The 27,643-nt window shown below is 41.9% G+C and overlaps 1 protein-coding gene across 6 annotated transcripts in view; it reads left to right on the forward strand.

Moving 5' to 3' along the window:
- The window catches only part of FAM13B (family with sequence similarity 13 member B), an 85,293-nt gene that overhangs the window by 21,628 nt on the left and 36,022 nt on the right, over positions 1-27,643 (forward strand). For all 6 annotated transcript variants that reach the window (XM_089529451.1, XM_089529468.1, XM_089529472.1 and 3 more), the window contains exons 3-7: positions 3,775-3,964; positions 7,159-7,371; positions 8,403-8,577; positions 10,041-10,182; positions 11,579-11,739. In XM_089529451.1, the coding sequence (XP_089385577.1) occupies positions 3,808-3,964; positions 7,159-7,371; positions 8,403-8,577; positions 10,041-10,182; positions 11,579-11,739 (848 nt within the window). In that variant the 5' untranslated portion in view covers positions 3,775-3,807. The remainder of the gene's footprint in view (positions 1-3,774; positions 3,965-7,158; positions 7,372-8,402; positions 8,578-10,040; positions 10,183-11,578; positions 11,740-27,643) is intronic.

A 27,643-nucleotide genomic window follows, 5' to 3' on the forward strand; every position in this document is an offset into this window, starting at 1 on the left:
AGCCATCCAGTCCAACCCCCTGCCATGCAGGAACTCTGAATCAAAGCATATCTGACAGACAGATGGCCACCCAGCCTCTGTTTAAAGACCTCCAAGGAGGGAGACTCCACCACTGTCCGAGGTAGTGTGTTACACTCTCCGAGGAAGTGTGTCTTGATTCCTTGTTCGGCCATTAAACCCACTGGGCCTTGGGCAAGTCACATACTCTTAGCTTCAGGGAAAGGCAATGGCAAACTTCCTCCAAACAAATCATGGCAAGGAAACTGCATAATAGGGTTGCCTTACAGTCATCATAAGTTAGAAATGATTTGAAGGCACACAAGAACAACAAAGGTCAATAGGACTTGCTTTTAGTAGACAGGAAGAGTATATAATTGTTCTGTTATCTGCATGTTGCTTGATGAAATAATAATAATAATAATAATAATAATAATAATACTATGTTTTATTTATAGACCGCTATTCCGCGATGATCATAGCTGTGTACAGTAAAATCGTAATACAATACAAAATACAGTTAAAGGAGGGAGAAGTCTCATCCTTCAGGCAGTCCAAGATGTTGCTGGTAGCTGCCTGTGGATGCCTTTGAAAATCTTTATACTTAAAGCGACATCTGCCATCATTTGGTGTCTGATCTAATATGGGTTATTTATATATTACCATTTGAAGATGATTTCATTAAATCATGGGTGTTCTTAAAAATATATTTTTTAAAAAATGTAACAGTTAAAATTAGGAGTATGTGGAATTATTTTTGCAACATGGGCCAAAGTTAAGTCGAAGGCTTTCATGGCTGGCATCATAGTTTTTGGTGGGTTTTTAATAATTTGGGCCACATGGTCATGCTCTGGAAGAGTTTATTCCTGACTTTTTGTCTGCATCTGTGGCTGGCATCTTCAGAGAATGGTGGCATGTACAGTGGGGCAAAAAAGTATTTAGTCAGCCACCAATTGTGCAAGTTCTCCCATTTAAAAAGATGAGAGAGGCCTGTAATTGACATCATAGGTAGACCTCAATTATGAGAGACAAAATGAGAAAACAAATCCACACAATCACATTGTCTTGATTTTTAAAGAATTTATTTGGAAATTGTGGAGGAAAATAAGTATTTGGTCACCGACAAACAAGCAAGATTTCTGGCTCTCACAGACCTGTAACTTCTTCCTTAAGAGGCTCACCTGTCCTCCACTCATTACCTGTATTAATGGCACCTGTTTGAACCCGTTATCAGTATAAAAGACACCTGTCCACAACCTCAAACAGTCACCCTCCAAACTCGACTATGGTGAAGACCAAAGAGCTGTTGAAGGATACCAGAAACAAAATTGTAGACCTGCACCAGGCTGGGAAGACTGAATCTACAATAGGCGAGCAGCTTGGTGTGAAGAAATCAACTGTGGGAGCAATAATTAGAAAATGGAAGACATACAAGACCACTGATAATCGCCCTTGATCTGGGGCTCCACACAAGATCTCACCCTGTGGAGTCAAAATGATCGCAAGAATGGTGAGCAAAAATCCCAGAACCACACGGGGGGACCTAGTGAATGACCTGCGGAGAGCTGGGACCAACGTAACAAAGGCTATCATCAGTAACACACTACGGCGCCAGGGACTCAGATCCTGCAGTGCCAGACGTGTCCCCCTGCTTAAGCCAGTACATGTCCAGGCCCGTCTGAAATATGCTAGAGAGCATTTGGATGATCCAAAAGAGGATTGGGAGAATGTCATATAGTCAGATGAAACCAAAGTAGAACTGTTTGGTAGAAACACAACTAGTCGTGTTTGGAGGAGAGAGAATGCTGAGTTGCATCCAAACAACACCATACCTACTGTGAAGCATGGGGGTGGCAACATTATGCTTTGGTGCTGTTTCTCTGCAAAGGGACCAGGACAACTGATCCATGTACCGGAAAGAATGAATGGGGCCATGTATCATGAGATTTTGAGTGCAAACCTCCTTCCATCAGCAAGGGCATTGAAGATGAAACGTGGCTGGGTCTTTCAACATGACAATGATCCCAAACACACCGCCCGGGCAACGAAGGAGTGGCTTCATAAGAAGCATTTCAAGGTCCTGGCTTGGCCTAGCCAGTCTCCAGATCTCAACCCCATAGAAAACCTTTGGAGGGAGTTGAAAGTCCATGTTGCCCAGTGACAGCCCCAAAACATCACTGCTCTAGAGGAGATCTGCATGGAGGAATGGGCCAACCTTGTGAAGACTTACAGGAAACGTTTGACCTCTGTCATTGCCAACAAAGGATATATAACAAAGTATTGAGATGAACTTTTGATATTGACCAAATACTTATTTTCCTCCATAATTTGCAAATAAATTCTTTAAAAATCAAGACAATGTGATTGTGTGGATTTGTTTTCACATTTTGTCTCTCATAGTTGAGGTCTACCTATGATGTCAATTACAGGCCTCTCTAATCTTTTTAAGTGGGAGAACTTGCACAACTGGTGGCTGACTAAATACTTTTTTGCCCCACTGTAGGTATGCGGCCAGGCTGCAGGGTGGGAGGAATATGTGAGAAGGCTTTGTGTCTATTTAATTAACGACCCATCGTCTGCTGGGAAACCCCCTGACCCTGGGTGGTGGTCAAGACTCAATATATGCAAATGCCTTCTCGCATATTCCTCCCAACCTTAGGCCTGGCCATTCACCAACAGGCCAACACAGATTAACAAGTAAATCACTTTTTCCCAACCAAGGGTCACACAGTATATATACTCCTTACATCTGCGTGCCACTGTTCTCTGAACATGCCAGCCACAGATGCAGGTAAAATGTCAGGAATAAACTTTTCCAGAACACAGCCACATAGCCAGAAAACCCCACAAAAAACTATGGATCAAAGTTGTTATCACTATAAACTGCATGCTTATTACTGTAATAAATTTTCATTGAGGCCAATAATAGACATTTTAGTTGGCATTTGTAACTTGATATAAGCATTTGTAAAGGAATGTGGCTGTCTGGTTTAATAATCTTGGGTGCTCTGGGAGATCAGGGTTTGAATCCCTGCTGAGCCAAGTAATCCCACTGTTTGACCTTGGACAAGTCCCACACTCTCACCTCATAGGAAGGTAATGGCAAACCCTATCCAAACAAATCTTACCAAAACATATTGTGATTGGGTCGTTGGAGGATTGCTATGAGCCAGAAACTACTTGAAGGAACACAGCAACAACAGCAGTAAAGCAAGAGTCAAAAATATTTTGAAAAGTGGTTATGCACTCCCATTTTTAAACATGTGTATTCCAGTGGCTCCACCTTCCTTTTAGCTCAATTATGTGCTAAATGCAATACTTCCAAACTTCTATGAAATTGTGTTGAATTCATTAGTCAACAGACTAATTCATTGCCATACTAATTCACATTGGATATTAGAAATTTCCTATTAGACTCATAAAAATGGTTGAAGAAGAGATTATATGAAACTTTAATCAAATTATAAATTGAATTAATGGCAACTTGATAAATCATTGCTTACGTAAGTTCTGTTGGTTCAATGGGTTTAGTTTTGCTGGGATGAATAATTGGATTTAAACCATAAGCATCAGCAATTATTCATAAATTTTAGTTTTTGTGGGGTTGTGTGGCATTGTGTTGGTCTAATATAATTTTCTTCTTAAATAAAAATGCTTTAAAATTTTTTAAAAATTGGAGATTGGATTTCTGATTTACTTTATTGAGTGATAAATCTTCATTTGTGAATCAGCACTTAATGTGCAAAGAGTCAAGTGAAAATCAACTTTATTTTACAGAAAGACAGCTTTGATATTGGGCTGCATAAAGATATGAGGAAGAGCTCCTCCCCTTCTTTGAGTAACTGCAACTCTGTTCTCACTAACAAAATATTTGGAATTCCACTCGAAGAACTGCAGCAGGAAGGACAGCCAGGCAGTGAAGTTCCATTCATAGTCCGCCATGTCGTGGATTATATTGAGGAACATGGTAGGTGTTTTTATCCTGTACCAGAACTACAAGCATAATATGAAAATACCTGTTTTTCACATGTAAATTCAGCTCACATTTCTTTCACTGTGCTTTATTAAAGCATATCACCTTCTTATATAGCTGGATTTAATCATACAAAAACACAGTCTCGTAGACATTTTTTTAAAGTTCTTTCATCCATAGTGTCTGACTCTTTTATTTAGAACATTCACAAGTTACATAAAAATGGAGGAAAGAATAAAGCCCTTTAGAAAGAACAATAGGCATTAATCTGACTTTCAAGTCCAAGCAGTAAAAGTTTACCTGTCTCTGACAAAATGGTTGATTGTGTTGTTACATCTTATGTTTTAGGCAGAAAGATACAGTGTGTCCTTATCATTCTGTCCCCAAATGCTAGTAAATGTTGCCGAGAGTAATGAAATTTAAATAAAAACAAAAAACAGTTAATATAGAAACAGATTAAAAACACATGGAGATCTATACACACACAAATGTAGGGGTGTGTGTGCATGCACACAAGAAAAAACATGACTATGGTACTTAAACCTCCTTCAACAACAACCACCCTTTATGTGTTTGCAGAAGGAAATAGGGGACAAACCTAGCCTTCCTTGGAAGGAGTTGCAGAGCCTGGAAGCAACCACTCCAAAGTCTGTCTTCTGCATTACTACTAAAGATGCCTTCAGTGGCAGCAGAATGAGATCTTAATGTGGGCTGACTCAGGGGAGAATGTAATCTTTCAGGTAACCTGGTTCTAGGTGGCATAGAGGTTTATAGGTCTTCACTCCTTTCCTAAACATGCTTGAGTCTCTGATCAGAGTGAGTATTCATTACTCCTGCAGCGGCTTTAGCCAACTACCATAAGAATACACTTGAAAGCAGGTATTACCCCTTATATGGGAGTTAACCCCACTGAAGTCAAAGTAGTTAACTTCTGAGTAAATATGCACACAAATGATGACTATGGTATACTGACAAGCAAACATCTCTGATGTGAAGTCTCTGCTTGAAAAGAAAATGGGAGTAAAACCCACAAACGAAAGGAGGTCAGGTAAGGTCTAAAGTGGTATCTCACAACACACTTTGCCATATTCAATTAGGTTTACTCTGAGGTCAGTATCAGCATCTAGACCCATGAGTCCTACTGCCCCAAGTGCTATATATTTTTATGCACCAGTCAGCGCCAATGAATCCAAATAGGATTTCTTTACCCAAGAGGTGTTCATAGGGATTGCAGCCAGCTGCATTCTCCTCCTCATAGTCCTGGAGCCATTTCCTTCAGAGTAAATCCAAGCGAATTCAGTTGGGCCTTCTTCTAAACAAATGTGAATAGGATTGCTTCTCCATTCTCTCAAATACTCCAGTTTAACTGCAGGATATAAACAGATTAGGAAGGTGAGGGCCAGATTCCTAGCTTGCAACAAGAAAACTCTGGAATGAGTGGGTGGCGGAATGGAGAAAATTAAAGTTTCTAAAGGCTTTGATTCTGGCGTAATTTTACTCAAGGTGAATGGACTGACCTGGAACAAACTGGATTGAGAATTGCAGTTGTCTCCATTTTGCTCCAGTGAACCATCACCCTTACCAGACTTTTATTACCTGGAATGAAAAAAGGGAGTGAAACCCATAAATGAAAGGGGGTTGACTAGTCAAGGTCTGAAGCTGGATCTCATGCATTTCTACACAGGCAAGTCCTGCTAATGCTGAAATGAATCCATTCTAACCCAGTGTTTCTCAAACTGTGAGGCACTACAATTTCCCAGATAACTGGCAAGTCAGCAGGGATACATGCAGTGATAAGAAAAATAATAACAGCATCTTGAGGGAGAGAGAGGCCTGGCCTGGAAAGACAAAGAGCCCTCCTTCCGACCACCATCTTGAGGGGGAGAGAGGCCTGGCCTGAAAGAAATAGAGCCCTTCCGACCACCATCTTGAGGGGGAGAGAGGCCTGGCCTGGAAAGACAAAGAGCCCTCCTTCCGACCACCATCTTGAGAGGGAGAGAGGCCTGTTATGTTTTATTTTGACTTTGGATATTGTATTGTACTTCCTGTTGTACACCGCTTTGATCTAATTTGGAAAAGCGGTATATAAATAAACATTATTATTATTAACAACTACCACAGTTTGATGCTTCATCTGACTGCTTCTCTGGGTTGTCATGAGACTGGTTGCCTTCTATGGAGGAACACCTATGTGGCGTGTCTCCTTTCTCATGCACCGCTCTCTTCCTTGATCATACCTAGGTTTGCAGTGTGTAAACTCCAGCCATTGACCAACAGTGCACTTCAGGGCAGGATAGTCTCCACCCAGCCCTTTCCTGATTATTTCCCACAGAGACCCCTGCATTTATCACTTCTGCATGAAGGTGGCTCATGAAGGCATTGAGGCAGGTGTTGTGCATTCCAGAACTGGAGCTGAAGGGGGGATCATCCAAAGAAAAGTAGCAAGCAAGGGGGAAAGTATGGGTCTGACACTAGTAAGAGGTTGCTAAGAAAGTTTCTGGCTGCTGATAGAGCAAAATGTCTACTTTCTCTCCACTTCAGTCTCAAGTGAGTGTACTTTTTAGTTTGGCTGGAGCACCTTTGCTTTCTGAAGGGTGAACTAATGAGCACCCAAGGCCTCAGCCCCTCTACTCAAGCAGAATCTAGGGAGGTGGGTTGCTTGTAACACAAATTCCTTGGCAAGCTAGTAATTCAGCCTATGTGTGTGTATGGGCCTTCAAGCAGTTTGTCGAGTTATGGTCTCTATTAGGAAACAAAACAGGTGTTATGATAGTTCCTTATAATTCAAGCCCTTTCCCTTGCCTGCTAGGGTGCATAGAAAATGGCAGGTGAACCTTGGAGATATCCTGGGCTCACCCACAAGTCAAGTCTGGATTGACTTGTTTTTCCATTTCCTGACTTCGTCTTCAACAGCATACTTTCAATCCAAGGCAAGAGTTCAGTTGTAAGTCAAAGGTTTGTTGTGCTCTTTTCTCCCCAAATACTGAATCTCTGATGTTCTGAAGTGCACTATGATCAAAGAATGGGAATAGTAATTGTGTAAGATGGAACAAAAGTAAGTTATTTTTTAAAAACAAACAAAAATGCACCATTGTTTTCCATCTTTGTTGCATGATCATATATAATTAATGCCTTGATAGGATTTTTGGCATAAAATAATTCATAATTCTTTTAAATTTTGATTCAAGGAGGTCTAGAGCAAGAAGGACTTTTTCAAGTCAACGGGAATGCAGAAACAGTGGAGTGGCTACGGCAAAGATATGATAATGGAGAAGATGTGGATCTGGTTAAAGAAGCAGATGTACCTTCAGCTATTAGTCTTCTTCGATTTTTTCTTCAAGCACTTCCAGAACCAGTTATCCCAGGCACTCTACATATGCATCTGATGCAACTTTCTCAAGGTATTGAAATGAAGTTAAATAGCTTCAAGAATAATCAGTTTTTTAAAAATTGCAGAATTATAGATTTTTCCTTCTGGAATATTTTACAAGTTTTTGATGATGAGTGGGAACCTTGGTCACTTGTTTACCAGTTTTAAATGTATATATGTGGGGAGCTCAGACCAACCTACCAATAGTTACCTCTTCTACATACCCTGGACCCATCAGATATCTATTGTGAACAGAACGTTTTGTGTAAGACCACATAGTCTTGGTCTCTGCAATGATTCATTAGACCTATTCAAAGGATTGACCAGATATGGGCAACTGGTGAGTCTGCAGACTAGACAATAAATGAGGTTTGTAAGTCCTATTTTCCCACAATGCAAAGCTTTTGTGTGCAAATTGAGCATTGATAATTTGTGCAAAATGTAATTACAGAAGCTTACAAAAACATGCGTATGTTTAGAAGATGGGATAGTTATGTTAAGCCCAGTTTTCAATGTCTGTTTTCCAGAGTTCAAAGGGTCTTTGAGACTAACTCCCAAAGAAATTGTAGCCTAAGCTTTCATATACTTGGTCTACTTCTTCCGAACTAGTGTACATGAATTTGGAGGCATTGGTAATCTAAAAACTTGTCATTATTTTAGGTTTCATAGTCTGTCTATATGTGTTCATGCTATGTATTTTCTAGTTTTTTCTATCAAAATTTTTGGGATTTAAATTAATAACTTGACCAGTAAAAACGTACAGTATGATTATCAGTAAATCAAAGTAATTATGAGTACATAGGTAACAGCTTTGATGCACACTTTGTAAAACATGTGTGGTTTGTAGAATTTTGGCTTTTACTTTCACAGTCACAACAACCAAGAAAAATGTTTTTAATATGAAAACGCTGAAATATTGTTATGCAAAGAGAGCGTTTCTAAAAATCGGATTGAGCCTTTCAAGAGAGTCATGTGAATTTTGTTAAAAAAAATCATATTGGCACTATTGAAGTGTGTTGAACACTGAATTAATCAATTTTTTTTTAAAATCAAATTTTACAGATTATAATCAAGATGAATTTGGAAGAAAGTTGAGGTTCCTCTTGCAGCAGCTTCCACCTCTTAATTATAGTTTGTTAAAGTTTCTGTGTAGATTTTTAGCTAATGTAGCATCACATCATGAAGAAATTTGGTCTGCAAGTTCTTTGGCTGCTGTTTTTGGTCCCGATGTCTTCCAGTAAGTCAGATCTTACATTTTGTTAGAGTTAAGTACTTAATCTAAAAGTGTTTATGCTGACTTAAAAACTTGCTAGATTTTAATAAAATAGTGATGTTACAGATGGTGAAAATATGAGTACTAAAACAGAATTTTATGCTATTTGTTTTAGAAACAGAGCTTTAAAATTCAGATAAATTAAAATTTTGTATTTTACTGTTAGCAAGCAATTGCTTCTATATCTTGGTCCTACTGTCATTTATGTTGCTTAGTTCCTCATATTGCACTGGATACTTAAACGTCAGTAAATCTGCTCACTAGATGAAGCTGGTGGTTCTGTTGCTTCAGGATAATGAATAGACGCAGGCTTTACAGTTGCTACCCATTGTTGAGCTTGGATAACGCCTATAAAATATGCCTGTAAAATCTGGTGTAGATTCCCTACCCTAAAGTAATAAAACTATCACCTCCTTCTGCCTCTCATCACAGTGAATGTGGTGCTATATTCTGATGAGTGTGTTGGGTGGTTAATTTTCCTTCCAAATTTGAAACTTTGGGTATTTCCATTGTGATTTGTGGCAGCTCCAAAGTTGGGAGGAAGTCTTTTTGTAGCTGTGTGACTAGTTTGCCCAAAGAACCTCTGCTGTTCAAGGTGAAGCCAGCAGCTTCCCCCATCAGGAAAGGCAGTTAGGGTGTGTGTACATTGGGTAGCATTGCTTGGAGATGTTTGCAGTACCTCAAGGGAGTGATACCCAGTGGTGTACACTTCCTACTAGGCTTATATTGACTTCCCAAAAAGCCTTTACTGCAGCTACTCCGAAACTCTGGAACAGTCTTCCGGAAGAGATCTGTCTTATTGCTTCCTTTGAGGCATTTAAGAGGGCACTTAAGACGGATCTCATCTGGCGAGCTTACCCACCTGACCTTGTATAAGAGATCCCCCATCCTCTGATTGTAGTATAACTCTATAGTATTGCCATTTGATGATGACCTAGTTTTAATATTAATTGTTATTCTATTTTATCGGTGTGTTTTATGTATATTTTAGTGAACTGTAATCCCACCTCGATCCATCTGGGAGAGGTGGGAAAATATAAATAAACTATATTATTATTATTATTTCTTCAAGGAAACCCAATGAGGAATGATGGAGCCAGCAGACAGCAGTGTCCAGTAATACATACTCTCCATTTGGCTTCCTTCTTGTAATTGCTGGGCAGTTGGAGGGGGCAGAAACTAACAGTCCTAAAAGATTTTTGCTTATCAAGCCAAAAACTGTAGATACTGTTCTAGAAGGTTTCTCAGCTTTGGGAAGCCAAGCACAAGACGTTACAAGTGGAAGCAAGACCTACAGTTTTCGATTTATCCAGAGACAGTAATGACTTTTGAGGATTCCTTTTATATCCCTGGGCTAGGTAAATATTAATGGCATTTGGAAAATTAATTTTCAAAATCAGTAATTTAGCTTTGGCTTTTTCCCTTAGCATTTACACTGATGTGGAGGATCTGAAAGAGCAAGAATCAGTTAGCAGAATAATGTCGGGACTGCTAGAAAATTATGATGAACTCTTTGAAAATGAAGAGGAAGATTTCTCATCTAATGATTTAAGTTCAATAACTGAGCAGGTAAGAATTCAGTATACTTTCTAGTTAATACAAGACTTTGCTATAGAGAATTTTTACCACGTACTGGGGTGTGGATCCAGAAATTCTGGCTTGGTTTACCAGCTTAATGGTTAAGATGCCAGTTTTGACAAAGATCAGAAGGTTGACAGTTCGAGGGCCAAGTACTGCATGATGGGGCTTAGCTCCTATCACTAGTCCCAGCTTCTGCCAACCTAGGAGTTTGAAAGCATGCATATGCAAGTAGCTAGATAGGTACCACTTCTCAGTGGGAAGTAAAAGCGTTTGGTGCAGTCATGCTGTCCACATGACCACCAGAGCAGTCCTTGGACAACACTGGCTCTTTGGCTTAGAAACAGAGATGAGCACCGCTCCCTACATTCGTTTTCAACTAGACATTCATGTCAAGGGACTACTTTTACCTTTTGACCAGCCAGACTTGCTTTGAGGATGCTCTCAATCTCCTTTTCTCCCCCAAGTCCTTTGGTATACATAGAATATTTTGGAAAAAGACTATCTCCTTAGAAAAGAGCATAGCTGTTTGTCTATTCTCCAGATCATAGCACAAATGCAATTTCCAGGGAACTCTGTGTGCTACCAGGTGTCTTGTTTTCAAGAGATATTTGACTCTGCTAAGCAAATATATGGTTTCTATCTACTGGATGATCGTCTTAGTGCACTATTAATGAATTATAATCACATTTGTGATTAGAGTTTTGGCAACAAAGCTATTTCTGTGGGAATGCTGTTTTCTGTGTTCAGATATCACAGTAAACACCAAAGAAATGTGAGCTGAAGTAGAGTATTCACCTTCATTTCATTTCTTCTCATTATGGAAAAGGAGATACCTTGCTAATTTGTAGTTGAAAAGTTCTAAACATGTAGTATTTAAGGTTAGAGGCAGCATACCATTTTGCACTTGAAGATTTGTTTTACATTGGACTGTGCTTTCATCTAAATTGCTTGTCAGGTTATAGCTTTTCAGGCTATCTGATGTGGGGAACTAACTTTTTTTCTAGTGTGCAAGGGACTGCTGCCATATTTGTCCCCACCAGTTACAGTTGTTTCTTCTATCACCTTAATAGGCAAGACACACCTCTGTTTGAGAATCAGGGGCACACTAAATTAGATGGCTCCCATGGTCTTTCACAGTGAATTTTTTCTTTGCTTGTGTGTTGGTTTAAAATTAATATTGTATATATTTTAAAATACAGCATTTCTGAGCTGTTTTGGAAAATTCTAATTTAGGAAATGCCTGAGCAGACTGATTTTCTGGTTTCTTTTCTGGGATTCAGATTTAAGACATAAAGTAGCTGTAGCCTATAGTAAATGTTCTGCAACATTGTTTTTAGAGTACACTTATGTCAACATTATTTGTGGGTGTTTTTTTTTTTACAAGATAAACGATCTGTTGGATGAAGATGATATAAAGCTTGAGCAGTCTGAAGAACTGCCAGAAGAAGAAGAGAACATGGAGGACCCTGAATATGGGAGAAATATGGAATCTCAAGATATGATGGAAAGTATCTTGGAGTCATGTAGTGTTTCTGCATCAACAAGGTATTAACAGAGTTGCTGGTTTGAAAAGCATCACTAGGGGATACATTGTTTAATGGCTTCCTCAATGCTGCTGTTTGTGTTTTTATTTCTTGCTTTTGTTGCCCACTTTCAGTTATCCAGCATTTTGAAAATAGCCCTTCAAATTTAATTATTATATTTTGTGTCCCACTCTTCCTCTTGAGGAGCACAAAGGGCCAGTTTAGCTTTTAAATGCCCCTTTGTGAGGTCACACTGATAGACAACAATGTACTCAAGGCTACCTGGTGAACACATGTAACTTAATGACTCAAACATGAGTTAGATCCAAATAGAAAATGCTTGCCTGTTAGAGCAACCCACTGGCTTTCTTGCATGGCAGAGTAATTTCACTTCCTTTACTACTGACAAACCTGTATAGTTCATTGCTTTCAATATACTAAACTCTTTTCTCTATGCAGTCAAAAGAATATAGGGTAGTATTCTGCTTTTTGCTAATGGAATTGGAAGGAGGCAATGTTCCCCTAACATGTGTGGCTCCTTGTACCATTCATCTTTTGTCAAGATATTGTTTTGGTTTCTGTCAGTTAAGATAGTCTGGAGGAAAGTCAAGAAAGGCAGAGGTGATTCCCCTCTGATCTTGTGGACTCTGGGAGACTAGTCTGGAGGGATGTCAAGAAAGGCAGAAGTGATTCCCCTCTGATCTTGTGGACTCTGGGAGACGAAGAGTTGTAAAATCCCGGCAAGTAAATTTAAGCTCCATTAGCAGCAGAAAAGGTCACTTCCCTTGAGATCTAGGCTGTTACTGGAGAAGCCAGTGGAGCTTTGAAAGCTTGCATGATGTATTTTGTGCCTTTTTGTTGACCCAGTAAAGATATTACTGTTTTGTGGATTTAGTATTAGTGAGTATGCAGAAAAAAATTGAAGAACAGATTTTGTTTTGGATAGAATATGAGTTCTAAAACATACATCAGTTGCTGTCTTCTGCAATGGGAGGATTTCCTACACCTCTCTCATTGTCAGTTGGCATGCATCCCACTTTGAAACACTAGAACTAGATATTATGGTATTTATAACCTGTCTTTTATTACCCATTATTGCTTACAGTTAAGACTTTTGTTAGTTCAGCCTCCTGTATTACAAGTTGAACCTTTAATTTTTCTTTCCTCTAATAAATTTAGCATGTATAAAAAGGGGAAGACTTGAAATCTGGTATAAGCCCAAACTCAGTTGTTTCATATATTATATCATCTTTCCTGAATATTCTTCATATTCTTTGAAATGTGGTTATTAAAATTAGTGAATGTTGATCTGATTAGCAGCCCTTAGAATACAGCATCTTGCACTAAGAAGAAGTAGAATGAAAAACAAATGAAAGCTAAAATGTTGATTGGACAGCTTATTGTCGGTAGTGACCTCATGTTGCAGTCTAGTTCTGTGTAGACTGCAGGGCTTAGTGCAGCGCTCCAGTGCCACCTTACAGGCAGCTCTTCAAATCAGGCAAGCAAAATGAATAGCCAGCAGAGACTATCATACTGTATAGTTTTTCAAATGAAGTGTTTTTACACAAAATGCTCATTTGGAATAGCAAGAATCATCAGAATGGCTTACAAAGTTCTACTGCACAGGTAAAATTGACTTAAAAGGCAAGTTTGATAACATTGAAATAACTTTTGTAAACTAAGCAGAGATGTTTTGAAAGGTATTCATGACAATATAAAAAAGACTGTATGCCTGTAGTGATAGCAGTATGTATAACTTAAAGGTAAGTTAGCTTGTGAATGTATTCCTTAATACTTATTTTTGCTAATAAATATTACAGTGAAAATTCATTGACAGAGCATGACAATACATCAAAATATTTATGCTGTGTCATTCTGCATCAGCAATTCATCCAAATGATGCTGTTGTTTGAAATATGAATGTCAGGAGGGGAACTGATAATAAGATATATTAAAACTTACTATGTTTTGAAGCTCCATGGCGTCTTTTCAGAATTTGCTTCATTTATAAGATAATTTAAGTAACAATAGAGTTCTTTCAGCTTTGAAGTAATGCTGTTAATTTTATGTAATGCTGTTAAAAAACAAATGGAACATTTAGATTTTAATAATGGTATAACAACTAAATATAACTTAGAAGTATTTACTTTTAAGTGCTGCATTGAAGGATGCAAGGGATAGGAAAACTGCAGAATGTTCTTATTATGATTATTCATCTTTCTCAGCTGAGCAGAAAGGATTTAGGCATTTCCAAGTCCAACTTGACACAAATATAATTTTCATTATACTCCATTTTTTATTTGTGTGCAATTTAAAAAGCCACTTTTTCTAAACACACATTTATAAAAATTCCTTACTAATTTTTTTCTTTGCTCCCTTCAGTTCAGCACTATCTTGTAAAAATATTGGATATGTAAAATATTCAATGATAGTGTGTGAAAATAAATGACATGCTTATAAAAGGAGTCTTAAGTATTTTCAGTTGTTGCTTTTAATCCTTCCCTCACATTTTGCTTGAACATCTTGCTTTTTTTACGTGTTGTCCCCCCCCCCCCCCCCCCAGCTGTTACTGATAAAAGAACTGCTATATTATGTAATTGCTTCATGGGAAAAAATGACTGTAAAATATTTAATCTTAGCAGTTTTTCATACTGTATAACATATAGGATAAATTAAATGTAACAACCTATTCTATAAATATTACTTATTTTGAAATTATCCTCTGATTAACAAAAGCAGATGTTGTTTTAGAAACAAGATAAGGTAGTAAAACTGGAGAATGTTGTACTATATCCCTATATGACAAATGAGTTAAAAAAACACAAATGGAACATTTAGATTTTAATAATGGTATAACAACTAAATATAACAAATACATTGCACCAAGTCTTGGAAATATCATACATGTGCATTTAAAGCTGATTTTTAAAGTGGTGCCACAAGCTCTAAGAGAGGTTAGTGTTTATCTTTTCCTGAACTAATTCTGAAATTGTAAGCTATATTTGGTGAAGAAGAGAACTTCTTAAAAATAACAACAACATATTAAGAGCAGAAGAAATATTTATATAATTTATTTTGCTATTGTCAGTGCAGGAGATATCTTACTGGAAATATTTATATAATACCTTATATAATAAAGGTTACATAATAGCCATATTTGTATAAATATTTATATTTTAAAGCAAGAACAACTACTGACATTTCCCAACCACTTTGTATCTGGAAGAGAAAATTTTCATTTGAACTCCAGTCAGAATAACTACAGTGCAGTTAATAATTATGTTTTCATTTAGTGATTCCCTTTTATTGTTGGGTGTCTTGGTGTGCTGTCATTTAGAATGAGCCATACCATCTGTCGTCCTTTTCCTTTGCCTCTACACTGAACCTTTATGTTCACCTCAGTTCCCATCTGAGACTTTTGAAATAAATCTCTATTTCTCTTGCTATCCAAGTCACCCCAAGGCTTCTATCTGGTGTTCTCTTCACTCTTTCTTTGCTCTCTGTATTCCTTGCCACATCTCAGATTCTTAGCTGGATATTATTGTTCGACGTTCCCTGACATCAGGTTCTTCTTCCTCTCCTCCCATTCCTTTGTGGTACTTCTCTTCTGTCATGTTTACTTACTGTAAGGCAGTAGCACAGAGGCAGATGCCACTGTTTCCTGAATTTTTCTACAGTCTTCATAATGATGCTCCAGGAGAGGAGCAGGGCAAAAAGCTAGAACGAAAAAATAGACTTATTGCTTTTTGCAAAACATTGTAAAGACCTGGAGTTTCTACCACCTAATGGAGGATAAGATGGTGAACCTTTTTTTGAAGATGCAGCATCCTACCCTTGTATAACACATTGGAACTGATTTTAATACAAATGTGAGGTACACATATCAACAGTTTACCCCCATAAAAAATAACAGCCCTTGGATAGCTTAAGTGACAGCTTTCCTGTAGTTGAGTTTTCTATTGGCAGAAACTCACTTGCCTCTTTGCTAGGGGCAAGGGCTAGTCTCATCTGACAAGCATTTCTGTGTTACTAGCAAAAGCTTTGCTTCTGTTAAACTCTCCTTTCATCTGTGGTTCTTCAGGGTGGAAATGAAAGTTGCTTCCCCTTCTCAGAGCTGTACTTTTGTGAAAAAGAAAGGAAGGAAAAAACAAAACAAAAACATTCTATCTCAGTACTGTACTGATTCCTGTCAAACCTAATGATTTTCTCCTTGCTTCATCTCCGACTGATGCAGTGACCGGGGATGGCGTCTCTCCTCTCGTGGCCTGTCTGGAGTCAGTAATGGACTGGATGAGGAAAAACCGACTCAAACTAAATCCAGAGAAAACGGAGGTACTAGTGATAGGTTCCCCCGGTCCGGGAATGGCGGTGGTTCCACCTGTCCTGAACGGGATCACGCTCCCCGTGAAGGACTCCGTGCGCAGTCTGGGAGTGCTTCTTGATTCGTCGCTTCATCTAACTGCTCAGGTGAATGCGACGGTCAAGAGCACCTGTTATCAGCTTCGGCTGATCCGCCAGCTGCGCCCATACCTGGACCGGAGGGACCTAGAAACTGTTGTACATGCTCTGGTAACTTCGAGATTGGACTTCTGCAACGTACTCTACATGGGGCAACCCTTATACCAAACTCGGAAGCTTCAATTGGTACAGAATATGGCAGCCCGGCTGGTCACTGGGGCTACCAGGACCAGCCATATAACACCTATACTTAAAGATCTTCACTGGCTGCCCATTCGCTTCCGAGCTCAATATAAGGCGTTGGTTATTACCTATAAAGCCCTAAATGGCTTGGGCCCAGGATTTCTGAAGGACCGCCTCTCCCCGTACAATCCGCCTCGCACCCTCAGAACATCTGGGCAGCAACTGCTGAAGGTGCCAGGGGCTAGGCTAGCTTCTACCTCTAGAAGAGCCTTTTCCACAGCTGCCCCTGCCCTTTGGAATACGCTGCCCATTGAGCTCCGCTCATCTACTACCCTGGCCCAATTTAGGAAGGATCTCAAGACCTTCCTATTTAAGCAGGCATTCCCCGACTAAACATCCTGTGGGCCTCCCTCCTCTTCCGTGGCCATGAGGATGGGCTAATGGGGCTTTTTATTTTCATTTTTTGTATTGGTATTGATGTTTGCTGTGTTTTTAACCTGTATTTGTTGCATTGTTGCATTTGTAAGCCGCCCTGATCTTTTTGGAAGGGCGGGATATAAATAAAGATTTTATTATTATTTATTATTATTGCTTCATTCCCGCCCCCTCCAAAGGAAATGGCATTTGGTATTTGATGGAGCTTTCTCCAAAGGTCACCCCTGGAAGAAAATATCACCTTTCTTTTCTTCCACAGAGGAAAGGTGATTTCTGTTCTGCAGGAAGGAAGTCTCAACCATTTGGCACTAATGTTTTTTGAAAGCCCATTGAGAAGAATAAGAAATGGAGGACAGAAGAAAATTCTTTTTCAATCCCCGTCCCCCTTTTTGCAGGAAGGAACAGTGAAACATATTTTAAACTTTTCAAACTTTTGGGAGCAAATTAATGTTTCCTTTCTTTCCAGAGAATAGAGAGCAGGGGAAAAGTGGCCTTTGTCCTGCTAATTGGGCTTTTGTAGAGCTTTGCTTTAGAATCCTACAAAATCCCAATGGGAAGGGAAAGCAATCTGTTTTCATTATGACTTCTTTCCCTTCTGTTGGGCATTTGCAGAGGCAGCAGTAATGCACGCCTGTTGCTTTTCTGTAAAAGCCCAACTTGCAGAAGAGAAGCCTCTTCAATTTCCTTCCCAATTGGTATAGAGTAAGGAAAGACATGTTTTTTCTAAATTTATTGGCCTTTTGTTGAATATAGCAACAGTATTGTGCTGATTTACTTCTCAAAAATCTAGCATAGGAACAAGCACCCTCTATTCCTTCGGATTCAAGAAAGGGAGAGGCTAGTAGAGACAACATGCTATGGGTTTGGCTAGTGAGCCGGATCAAAATGTATTGATGATTGGTTAGATAAGTTTCAAATTCAGTTTTTCAGGCTTGAAGATTCAAACTCTGTCTGCAGCATTAGAAAAAGCAGTTATCTTTCCTTTTAAAAAAGATTAATTATGAAAACAGATTTATTTTAATTTATTTTTTGGCATTCAAGATCTTTCCTGTAGTGTTCTCATAATTTCCCCAAAATCTTTATTTGGAAACAAAGCCCAGGAAAAAAAATCTATTTAAAAGATAGGAGAAAACCTGTATAATCTGACCATGATTTTCAGCAGATGAGCAAACAGAGGCCTGGAACAGATCACCTGGAAGGAGCATTCATAGGCCACGATAATAATAATAATAATAATAATAATAATAATAATAATAATAAATAATAAAATTTTTATTTATATGCCGCCCTTCCTACGATCAGGGCGGCTCACAACAGTTTAAAATATACAAAATACACGGTTACAAAATTAAAATCAAACAACAAACAAAAACCCCATAGCCCAACCTCTTGGCCACGGAAGAGGAGGGAGGCCCACAGGATATTTATTCGGGGAATGCCTGTTGGAATAGGAAGGTTTTAAGATCCTTCCTAAATTGGGCCAGGGTAGAAGACGAGCGGAGCTCTGTGGGCAGCGCGTTCCAAAGGGCTGGGGCAGCTATGGAGAACGTCCTCCGAGTAGTGGAGGCCAACCTAGCCCCAGGCACCTTCAGTAGCTGCTGCCCAGACGTTCTGAGGGTGCGAGGCGGAATGTACGGGGAGAGGCGGTCCTTTAGGTATCCTGGGCCCAATCCATTTAGGGCTTTATAGGTAATTACCAACACCTTATATTGAGCTCGGAAGCGAATGGGCAGCCAATGGAGCTCTTTTAAAACCGGTGTTATATGGCTGGTCCTGGGAGCACCAGTGACCAGCCGGGCTGCCATGTTCTGCACCATTTGCAGCTTCCGAGTTTGGTATAAGGGTTGCCCCATGTAGAGTACGTTGCAGAAATCCAATCTCAAAGTTACCAGAGCATGTACAACCGTTTCTAGGTCCCTCTGGGCCAGGTATGGGCGCAGCTGGCGAATCAGCCGAAGCTGATAACAGGTGTTCTTGACCGTCGCATTCACCTGAGCTGTCAGGTGAAGCGACGAGTCAAGAAGCACCCCCAGACTGCGCACGGAGTCCTTCACAGGGAGCGTGACCCCGTTCAGGACAGGTGGAACCACCGCCATTCCTGGACCAGGAGAACCTATCACGAGTACCTCCGTTTTCTCTGGATTCAGCTTGAGTCGGTTTTCCCTCATCCAGCCCATTACTGACTCTAGACAGGCCACGAGAGGAGAGACGCCATCCCCAGTCACTGCATCAGTCGGAGACATAGAGAAAATAATTTGGGTGTCATCAGCGTACTGATAACCCCGCGCCCCATGTCTCCGGATGATCTCTCCCAGCGGTTTCATGTAAATGTTAAATAGCATGGGAGACAGAATGGCTCCTTGAGGGACCCCCGTTTTAAGGGGCCTCTCGTCGGAACACACGTCTCCCAGCTGCACCATCTGGGACCTCCCGGAGAGGTAGGAGCGGAACCACTGGAGCGCAGTGCCCCCGATTCCCACCTCTGCCAGGCGCCCCAGAAGGATACCATGGTCTATGGTATCGAAAGCCGCTGAGATGTCCAAGAGCACCAGCAGGGACACGCTTCCCCTGTCGATGCCCAGACGGAGATCATCGACCAAGGCGACCATGGCCGTCTCAACCCCGTAACCCGCCCGGAAGCCAGTTTGAAATGGGTCCAGATAATCCGTTTCATCCAAGACCGCCTGAAGCTGGATAGCAACCGCCCTCTCGATCACCTTTCCCAAAAATGGGAGCAGCGAAACAGGCCGATAATTATTATGTACCAGGGGGTCGAGGGAGGGCTTTTTTAGGATCGGTTTTACAATGGCCAATTTAAGATCCGATGGAAATAGCCCATCCCTCAAAGATGAATTAATTATCCGGCGTAACAATAATGTTACCACCGGTCCCCCCTGGGCTGCTAACCACGAGGGACAGGGATCAAGAGAGCAGGTTGTTTTCCGAACACTTCCGAGGATCTTGTCCACATCCTCAGTACTCACCGACTCAAAGTGATCCAGTTTAACATTGTTCACGGAGGCTCTGGACACTTCTACCCTAGGTTCTGCACTAATGTCGGCGTTCAGACTTTCGCTTATGCGAGAAGTTTTATCCGCAAAAAAGTCGTTAAACAAGTCGCAGCAGGCCTTAGAAGGTTCAAGGATCTGGTTCAGGGCGGGAGGGAGCTGAGTTAGCTCCCTAACCACCCTGAACAACTCTGCTGGACGCGACTCAGCGGACGCAATACGAGCACCATAGAACGAGTTCTTTGTTGCTCGTATTGCCTCTCCATAGTCCTTTAACAGTTGGTCTAGGAGAGTCTTATCGTCTGAGCGAAGGTGTTTCCGCCAAGGGTACTCTAGCCGTCGCAGAGCTCGCTTCCTTGCCCGGAGATCTTCCGTATACCAGGGCTTGCGTTTGGAAGCGGGCCTGAGAGGGCGCTTGGGAGCGATCCTGTGTATAGCCCTAGAAAGTCCGGTATTCCAAATACCGGTAAGGGCATCAACAGAGTCGCCGTCATTTCCAACCGTGAGCCCCTCTAAGGCTTCTTGGAACCTCTCAGGTTCCATCAGCCTTCGAGGGTGGACCATCCTAACAGGTCCACCACCCCCGGGGGGGATCTGGGTAGAGGCCTTGAGTTTCACCTCAACCAGGAAATGATCCGTCCATGACAGGGGGGAAACATTATCTATTTCCACCCACGGATTCTCCGCCTCCGAACAGAAGACCAAATCGAGAGTATTACCCGCACAATGCGTAGGACCCTGTATCAGCTGGGACAGGCCCATGGCCGCCATGGTCTCCATGAATTCCCGAGCCGCACCGGGTGGAACATAGCTGGCCGTGAGGGAGATGTTGAAATCACCCAGGACAAGAAGCCTGGGAGTCTCCAGCATCAGCTCAGCGACCAGCTGTGTCAGCTCGTTAAGGGAGTCCGCTAATGCACGGGGTGGCCGATACACTAACAGAATCCCTAGACTGTCCCTAGCTTTTAGGGTCAGGTAAATACACTCGATATAGGAAGTCTGTCGGATGTGGTTCCTGGAGAGGGGCACGGTGTTCCTATGCACCAAGGCCACTCCCCCCCCCCCCGCCCACCTAACCTGCGCTGGTCCTTCACCGAGTACCCAGCAGGCAGGGCCTGAGCCCACACAGCGTCCCCTTCAGGCCCCAGCCAGGTCTCGGTAATGCAAGCCAGGTCACACTTAGAGTCCTCCAACAGATCCTGGAGGATGTGGGACTTGTTGTTAAGAGACCTGGCATTGCACAGGAGCAGCGACAGGGTTTGTGGCACGGTTGGAGAGACCCTCAGGTCCTTCAGGTTGGGAGAGGGACAGGAAGGCGAGATAGATATGATGCATCTATCACGCCTTCCCCTGGAATGCAAGTCCCTACTCCCACCGCCATACCTCCCCCTGCCCCACACTACCTCAATTGGAGCTCCGCCCACCAAGGTGTTATCCCCGGCCCAGGCATCCCCCGCATCCCTATCCTCCCCCCACCCTTCTATGGCTACTAAAGGAGCAGAGGTTAGCCACTACAGGCATCCTCTGCTCCCAGGGCCAATCCAAGCCACCCACACCAATAAAACTGCGCAACTGCGCAGGTGCGCAGCTGCGGTGCTCCTTAGTCCATGGGTGGCACTCCCGGGGCGGTGCGCAGATGCACACCTCCGACACCCCGGGAGGAGGCCACCCAGCAAAAGAAGCAGTCCTGGCAGCGATGGCGGTGGTCCGGCGTGGAGGCAGAAGGGGGCGTGCCAGGAAGGGCCCGGTTTCCCGGCTTTATCCCCGCCGCTCTCACCTGGCGGGGCTCCTCCCTAGCTTCCCCCCAGATGGTCCTTAAAGGCCCCACGCTCCAAACTGGCCGCCAAGCGCCAAAGCCAGTGGGCTGCAAGGTCCCAAAGGAGTCCCGCTGGGGTGCTCCTTAGTCCGTGGGTGGCACTCCCGGGGCGGTGCGCAGATGCGCACCTCCGACACCCCGGGAGGAGGCCACCCGGCAAAAGAAGCAGTCCTGGCAGCGACGGCGGTGGTCCGGCGTGGAGGCAGAAGGGGGCGTCTGGCTGGCACTGCAGTGATCAAAAAGCGGGCCACTGCCACACTCCCAAATTGGCCATTGGCAGGAGTGGATTATTTCTGCTCCTTTTTGGGCTGGCTTTTAGCCCCCTAGCACAGCCTCAGAGCGGCTACTGGTTGCTTTGGGGGCATGCGTCATGTAAACACGGCGCCCACAAAGCTGCCAGAAGCCATCTTATTTGGCCCATGTGTTTTTCATGCCTAAGGCAACATTTTCATATACACTTTCATAAGAATAAGTGTCATTAAATTATGTGAGACTGACTTCTGAATGAATAAACTGCAGAAAGCGAAGGAAACAGAGGAATGGAAGTTAAACAAAAAAATCTTTACACTACTCAACACAATCATTATCTTTGTTTATGTGCAAGAGTAAATAAATTTTAGTAAGGATACAACTGATACAAGAGACGTTTTGAAATACCTCTGCTTTGAAAGCCCTCTTTTCCAACAAATTAATACAGTGCGCCCGCATTATATGCAGGTGCACTTTACGCAGCTTCTAGCATACACTGGAAGCCCACACTGGAAGAAGCCTCGGTGCGCCAGGAAGAAGTAATGGGATGCGCGCCCATGGCACATGCCCATGCTGCGCTGGGGGCACAAGCCCCATCACTTCTAGTGGGGCTTGAGCATACGCGTTTTTCCCGTTAGGCAGGGCGATGGTGGTCCGGAATGGATCCCAGCGTAAGGGAAGGGCACACTGTACACAGCCAAAGGTTTCCGATTTCTTTTGGTATCTGTACTGTGGAAGTTGCTTCAGTATGACTAGAGCGCAGTTGGCGGAGACATCAGCGCTTGTCTGACAAGACACTCCATCAGTCTCTTTTGAAGTCTTATGGAGTGGCAATAGTTACAGCAAAGAACTCCTTCTATGCTGCACGTATTGCGTCTGCGGAGTCATGTCCAGCAGAGCTGTTCAGGGTGGTCAGGGAGCTGACTCAGCTTCCCCCCACTCTGAACCCTATTTTAGAACCAACTAAGGTCTGCTGTGACAATTTTAACAACTTCTTAGCAGATAAAATCTCTCGGATAAGGGCTGATCTCGACGCTGGCATTTCATCAGAAATAACAAGAGAGGTGTCCAGAGCTTCCGTGGACTCTGTTATACTGGATCACTTTGAGTTTGTACATACCGATGAATTGGACAGGATTCTTGGAAGTGTTAGGAAGACAACATGCTCTCTTGATCCCTGTCCTTCTTGGCTGACCGCCCAGGGTGGGAATGCTGTAACATTGTTGTTACAACGTATAATCAATGCATCCTTCAGGGAGGGAAAATTTCCATCAAGTTTAAAGCTAGTGACAGTTAAACCGTTGCTTAAAAAACCCTCCCTAGACCCCCGGCAAGGAATAACTACAGACCGGTCTCGTTGCTGTTTCTGGGTAAGGTGATCGAGAGAGCGGTCGCCTTCCAACTCCAAGCAGTCTTGGATGAAATCGATTATCTGGACCCATTTCAAACTGGCTTCAGAGCGGGATATGGAGTTGAGACTGCCATGGTCGCCTTAGTCGATGATCTCCGTCTGGGCATTGACAGGGGAAGTGTGACCTGGTTGGTGCTTTTGGACATCTCAGCAGCTTTCGATACCATAGACCATGGTATCCTTCTGGAACGCCTGGGAGAATTGGGTATCGGGGGCACTGCACTCCAGTGGTTCCGATCCTATCTCTCGGGCAGATTCTGGATGGTGCAGTTGGGGGACACTTGCTCCTCTAAGAGGGAACTCACATCTGGTGTCCCTCAGGGAGCTATTTTGTCCCCCACTTTGTTCAACATTTACATGAAACCACTGGGAGAGATCATCCGGAGACACGGGGCGCGGTGTTACCAGTATGCCGATGACACTCAAATATGTTTCTCTGTGTCTCCGACTGATGCAGTGACTAAGGATGGCGTCTCTCCTCTGAATGCCTGCCTGGAGTCAGTAATGGGCTGGATGAGGGAAAACAAACTCAGTTTGAATCCAGAGAAAACAGAAGTACTGGTGATAGGTTCCCCAGGCCCGGGGAAGGAACTTTATCCACCTGTCCTGAATGGGGTCACACTTCCCCTGAAGGACGAAGTTCGCAGTCTAGGAGTACTTCTTGACTCGTCTCTGCAGTTGACATCTCAGGTAGATGCGACGGTCAGAAGTGCTTGCTATCCACTTTGGTCGATACGCCAACTGCAACCCTACCTGGGCCAAAGGGACCTTGAAACTGTGGTACATGCTCTGGTAACCTCTTGTCTAGATTTCTGTAATGCGCTACCTTTGGGGCTACCTTTGTACCAAGCCCGGAAGCTTCAGTTAGTACAAAATATGGCAGCCAGACTGGTCACCGGTACATCTAGATTTGACCATATAACACCTATTTTAAAAGATCTTCACTGGCTGCCTATTCACTTCCGAGCGCAGTACAAGGTGTTGGTTATTACCTATAAAGCCCTACATGGCTTGGGCCCGAGTTACTTGAGGGACCGCATCTTCCCATATAATCCGCCCCGCACACTCAGAACAACCAGGAAGAACTTGCTGGAAATTCCACCTTCAAAATATGTTATTAACTTCCCAGATGGCCTTTTCATTGATGGCCCCGCGAATCTGGAATAGCCTTTTCTAACAAAAACTCTGGAAATTATCAAATCTTCCTCCAAGGCATTCGTATATACAGAGTCTGCATGCTTGTTCAGTTAAAACCTTGCCCTAGAAAGCAGCCATTCAGTACTGGGTCAAGATAGTTTTTCAGCTGGTTTCCCATTTAGTTTTGATGGCAAATAAAGAAATGAGCCCAGAATAATGGACTACAAAAATTTGTCACTTTGTATCTAATTTGAGATTCTCAGGCCTGTTACAGACTGCCAAAATAAAGCTGCTTCGGGTCTCTTTGGAGGGATGCTATTTAAATGATGCATGGGTCCTAAGAGTCCGGAGGTCGTGCCAAAACCACACTCCATTCCTAAGCACTGGAGTGCAGCTTTGGTGCAGCTTCCGGATTCTTAGGATGCATGCATCATTTAAACAGCATACCTCCAAAGAGACCCGAAGCAGTTTTATTTTGGCAGTCTGTAACAGGCCTCAGTGAGGCATTTGGTTGCAAAAGGTTATAACCATGCTTGGCTGGAAGTTGCAAGGTGTTTAGCTGACATTGATCGCCAGGAAAATGCTACACTAGTGTTTAACTGCTGCTCTGTTAAATTATGTAATAACTTTACTATTTATCCTAGAAAATTGCCCCTTGATGCAGAAAGATGGAAGATTTATGTCATTTTTTCCTGAAATGATCTTTGTATTTAAGAACACAATAACCTGACTCTCTTACTGTTCATATTAGAGATGCTGTCCCTTCAAAAAAATGTGACATTTTCATTAGCAAGAACTGATTATTATGTCTCCCAAGTATGTCACCAGCCCTGCTAAAGAGAGAAACTGTAGTAGAAAGCATTTTTATTGTTTTTAATTGTTCTGTATTAAATAGTTCTATATTCCTGCCAGAGAATAGGCACAATTAGTCTACTTTCCTTCTTCCTCATATTTTGCTAGCAAATGTTTTAGCACTAATATTTCTTTTATCAGACTTAGAAATGGAAAGTCCTAGAAGGAAACTGGGAATTGTGTGGTTTTGGGGCACCTAGAAGAAGGGGAATAATCTCTCTCTGATTTCTCTGGTAGAAATAGCTTTGTCAGTGTTCAGTATGATTGAAACTTGGTCTAAATGTGTAATTGGTTCAAATAAAATAAGCACATTTATGCTTCTTAAAAAAAGTAGTGTTTTATGTGCTATATTGTGCTGAATAGGTTGGATCTAGATTTTCCCCTTCATGAACAGAAGGCTTATGTCCATTATGGATAGAACTAGAATCGACATGAAACCACACAAATGGCAGTTTTCTCTGATTTTTTCCTCCTGCCACTTCCAAAATAAAATGCTGAGGGACACTTTGGAGCAACATGAGAAATGGTTCTGTGAGCTACAGGGGGAAGAGGGAGTAAGAGAAAATTGTTGCCTTGTCCCCTCCTCCCAGTACCAACAAAAACCTCTGAGTGTATGTGTGGATCATGTCCAGTATATTTTCTGTTCTTGGGATAGTAAAGTAAGGTTAGAGCTGATAAAAATATAAGTACTGCATATTTTATTTGCCCCAAAATGTCAGTGTATTTCCAGAGGGTGGATAAAGAGAAAATAAGATACTCTACCTACCTCATCTTCAGAGATTTTGGAAGTTTTAGTCAAAGTCTGGCTGTTTATTAAAACATAATAATTTTAACAAGCGTATTTTTTTTTGTTTAATTGTTATCAAGTGGATTCTAACTTATGGTGATTCTATTTTGGGTTTGTTTGTTTTTTGGTGGGAGCAAGGTTTATTCAGAGGAGGTTTGCCGTTGCTTTCTTCTTACACTCAGAGAGGTCACCCAGTGGGTTTGCATGGTTGAATGGGGACTCCTGGTCTACTAGGGTCCTAGTTGTAGTTTGTCATATTAGGAGGGTGATACACTCATATATCCAATAACTAACAGCATCAATAATTTTATACATATGTTTATTAAATAATTAGATTTATCTTTCCTAATTAGGGTAGAATTTAGAAAACATGCAGGGGGAGCTGTCTTGGCTATTTAGTAAATTCAGACAAAAATCCACCAAACAGTGATGCCTTTATTGGCCAATCAAAAGGCACAATATACTTGTTGCAAGGTTTCGAAGCTCTACTAGCTTCTTGCTCTACTAGCTTCTTCATCAGGCAAGATGTTACATACCAAACAGGAGAAAAAATGGACATGTTAGTAAGATTCCTGAATTTTGTAGTTTCTGTCTTAAGGGTGGTATGTAGAGTGTATCTTTAGCAAAATGCAAGCATCTTACTAACATATCCAATTTTTCTCCTGTTTGATATGTAACATCTTGCCTGATGATAGCAACAAGTGTATTGTACGCTTTGGTTTTGCCAATAAAGGTCTCACTTTTTGGTAGGGTGGAATTTATTCTTTTGAATTTGCATCCTTCAAAAAAACATCTGTACTACTGGAGAGTGTTATACAGAATATTGTGTAAACTCTCAATGCCTAATTTTGGCCAAAGATACACAGTAGTTCTCATTGAACTGATGAAGACATTAAAAAAAACACTTTAGTTTTTTTCTATCTGGAAAGAAGTGAAAATAGAAAGTGAAAATAGAAGCTGCAAAGTCTAATAAAATTGGACTGAAAGAGACTCATTGAGGTACAGTGTCAAGGATGAGACTAGCAACATAATTGGATATAGAGTTCAACTCAACAATGAAAATATTTAACACTTCAGTAGTATGTTGTTGTTGTTGTTACTGCTGCTACTACAGTGTGCCCATATGTGGCTTTAACTTTAAGCAGAAGGCAAGCCCCATTTAGAACAATGGCGCCCCCCCCCCACTCCTCACAGGAACATACTCCTATTGTTTTAAACAGGGCTTGAGCATACATGTTTTTCCCTTTACATGGGGGAGGGGGTCTGAAATGGACCCCCCTGTGTATGGGAAGCCTGCCTGTATTCTTTTCTCCTGAAGATGGCAGCATCCACTGAATCTAGAAATGCTTCTTGAATTTGAGTGTTGTTTTTGTCATTATACAGTATTGTATACATATTTTCATACTACAGTCGCCCTTTCTTAACTTGCACATTTCAGATCCACACTCTTAAATACGCATGGAGGGGTGACTTCTACTATTTTCAATGGAGCATGTGCACACACCTCATTCAAGCCTATGGGGCTTGAATATGCGCAAGTCTCCTTTTTTGCGAGGTGGTCCGAAATGGATTCCCTGCGAAAACAGAAGG

The sequence above is a fragment of the Sceloporus occidentalis genome, unplaced genomic scaffold, assembly GCF_023333645.1.
Source record: "Sceloporus occidentalis isolate IW3139 unplaced genomic scaffold, rSceOcc1.0.p SCAF_1, whole genome shotgun sequence".
NCBI classification, from domain to species: domain Eukaryota; kingdom Metazoa; phylum Chordata; class Lepidosauria; order Squamata; family Phrynosomatidae; genus Sceloporus; species Sceloporus occidentalis.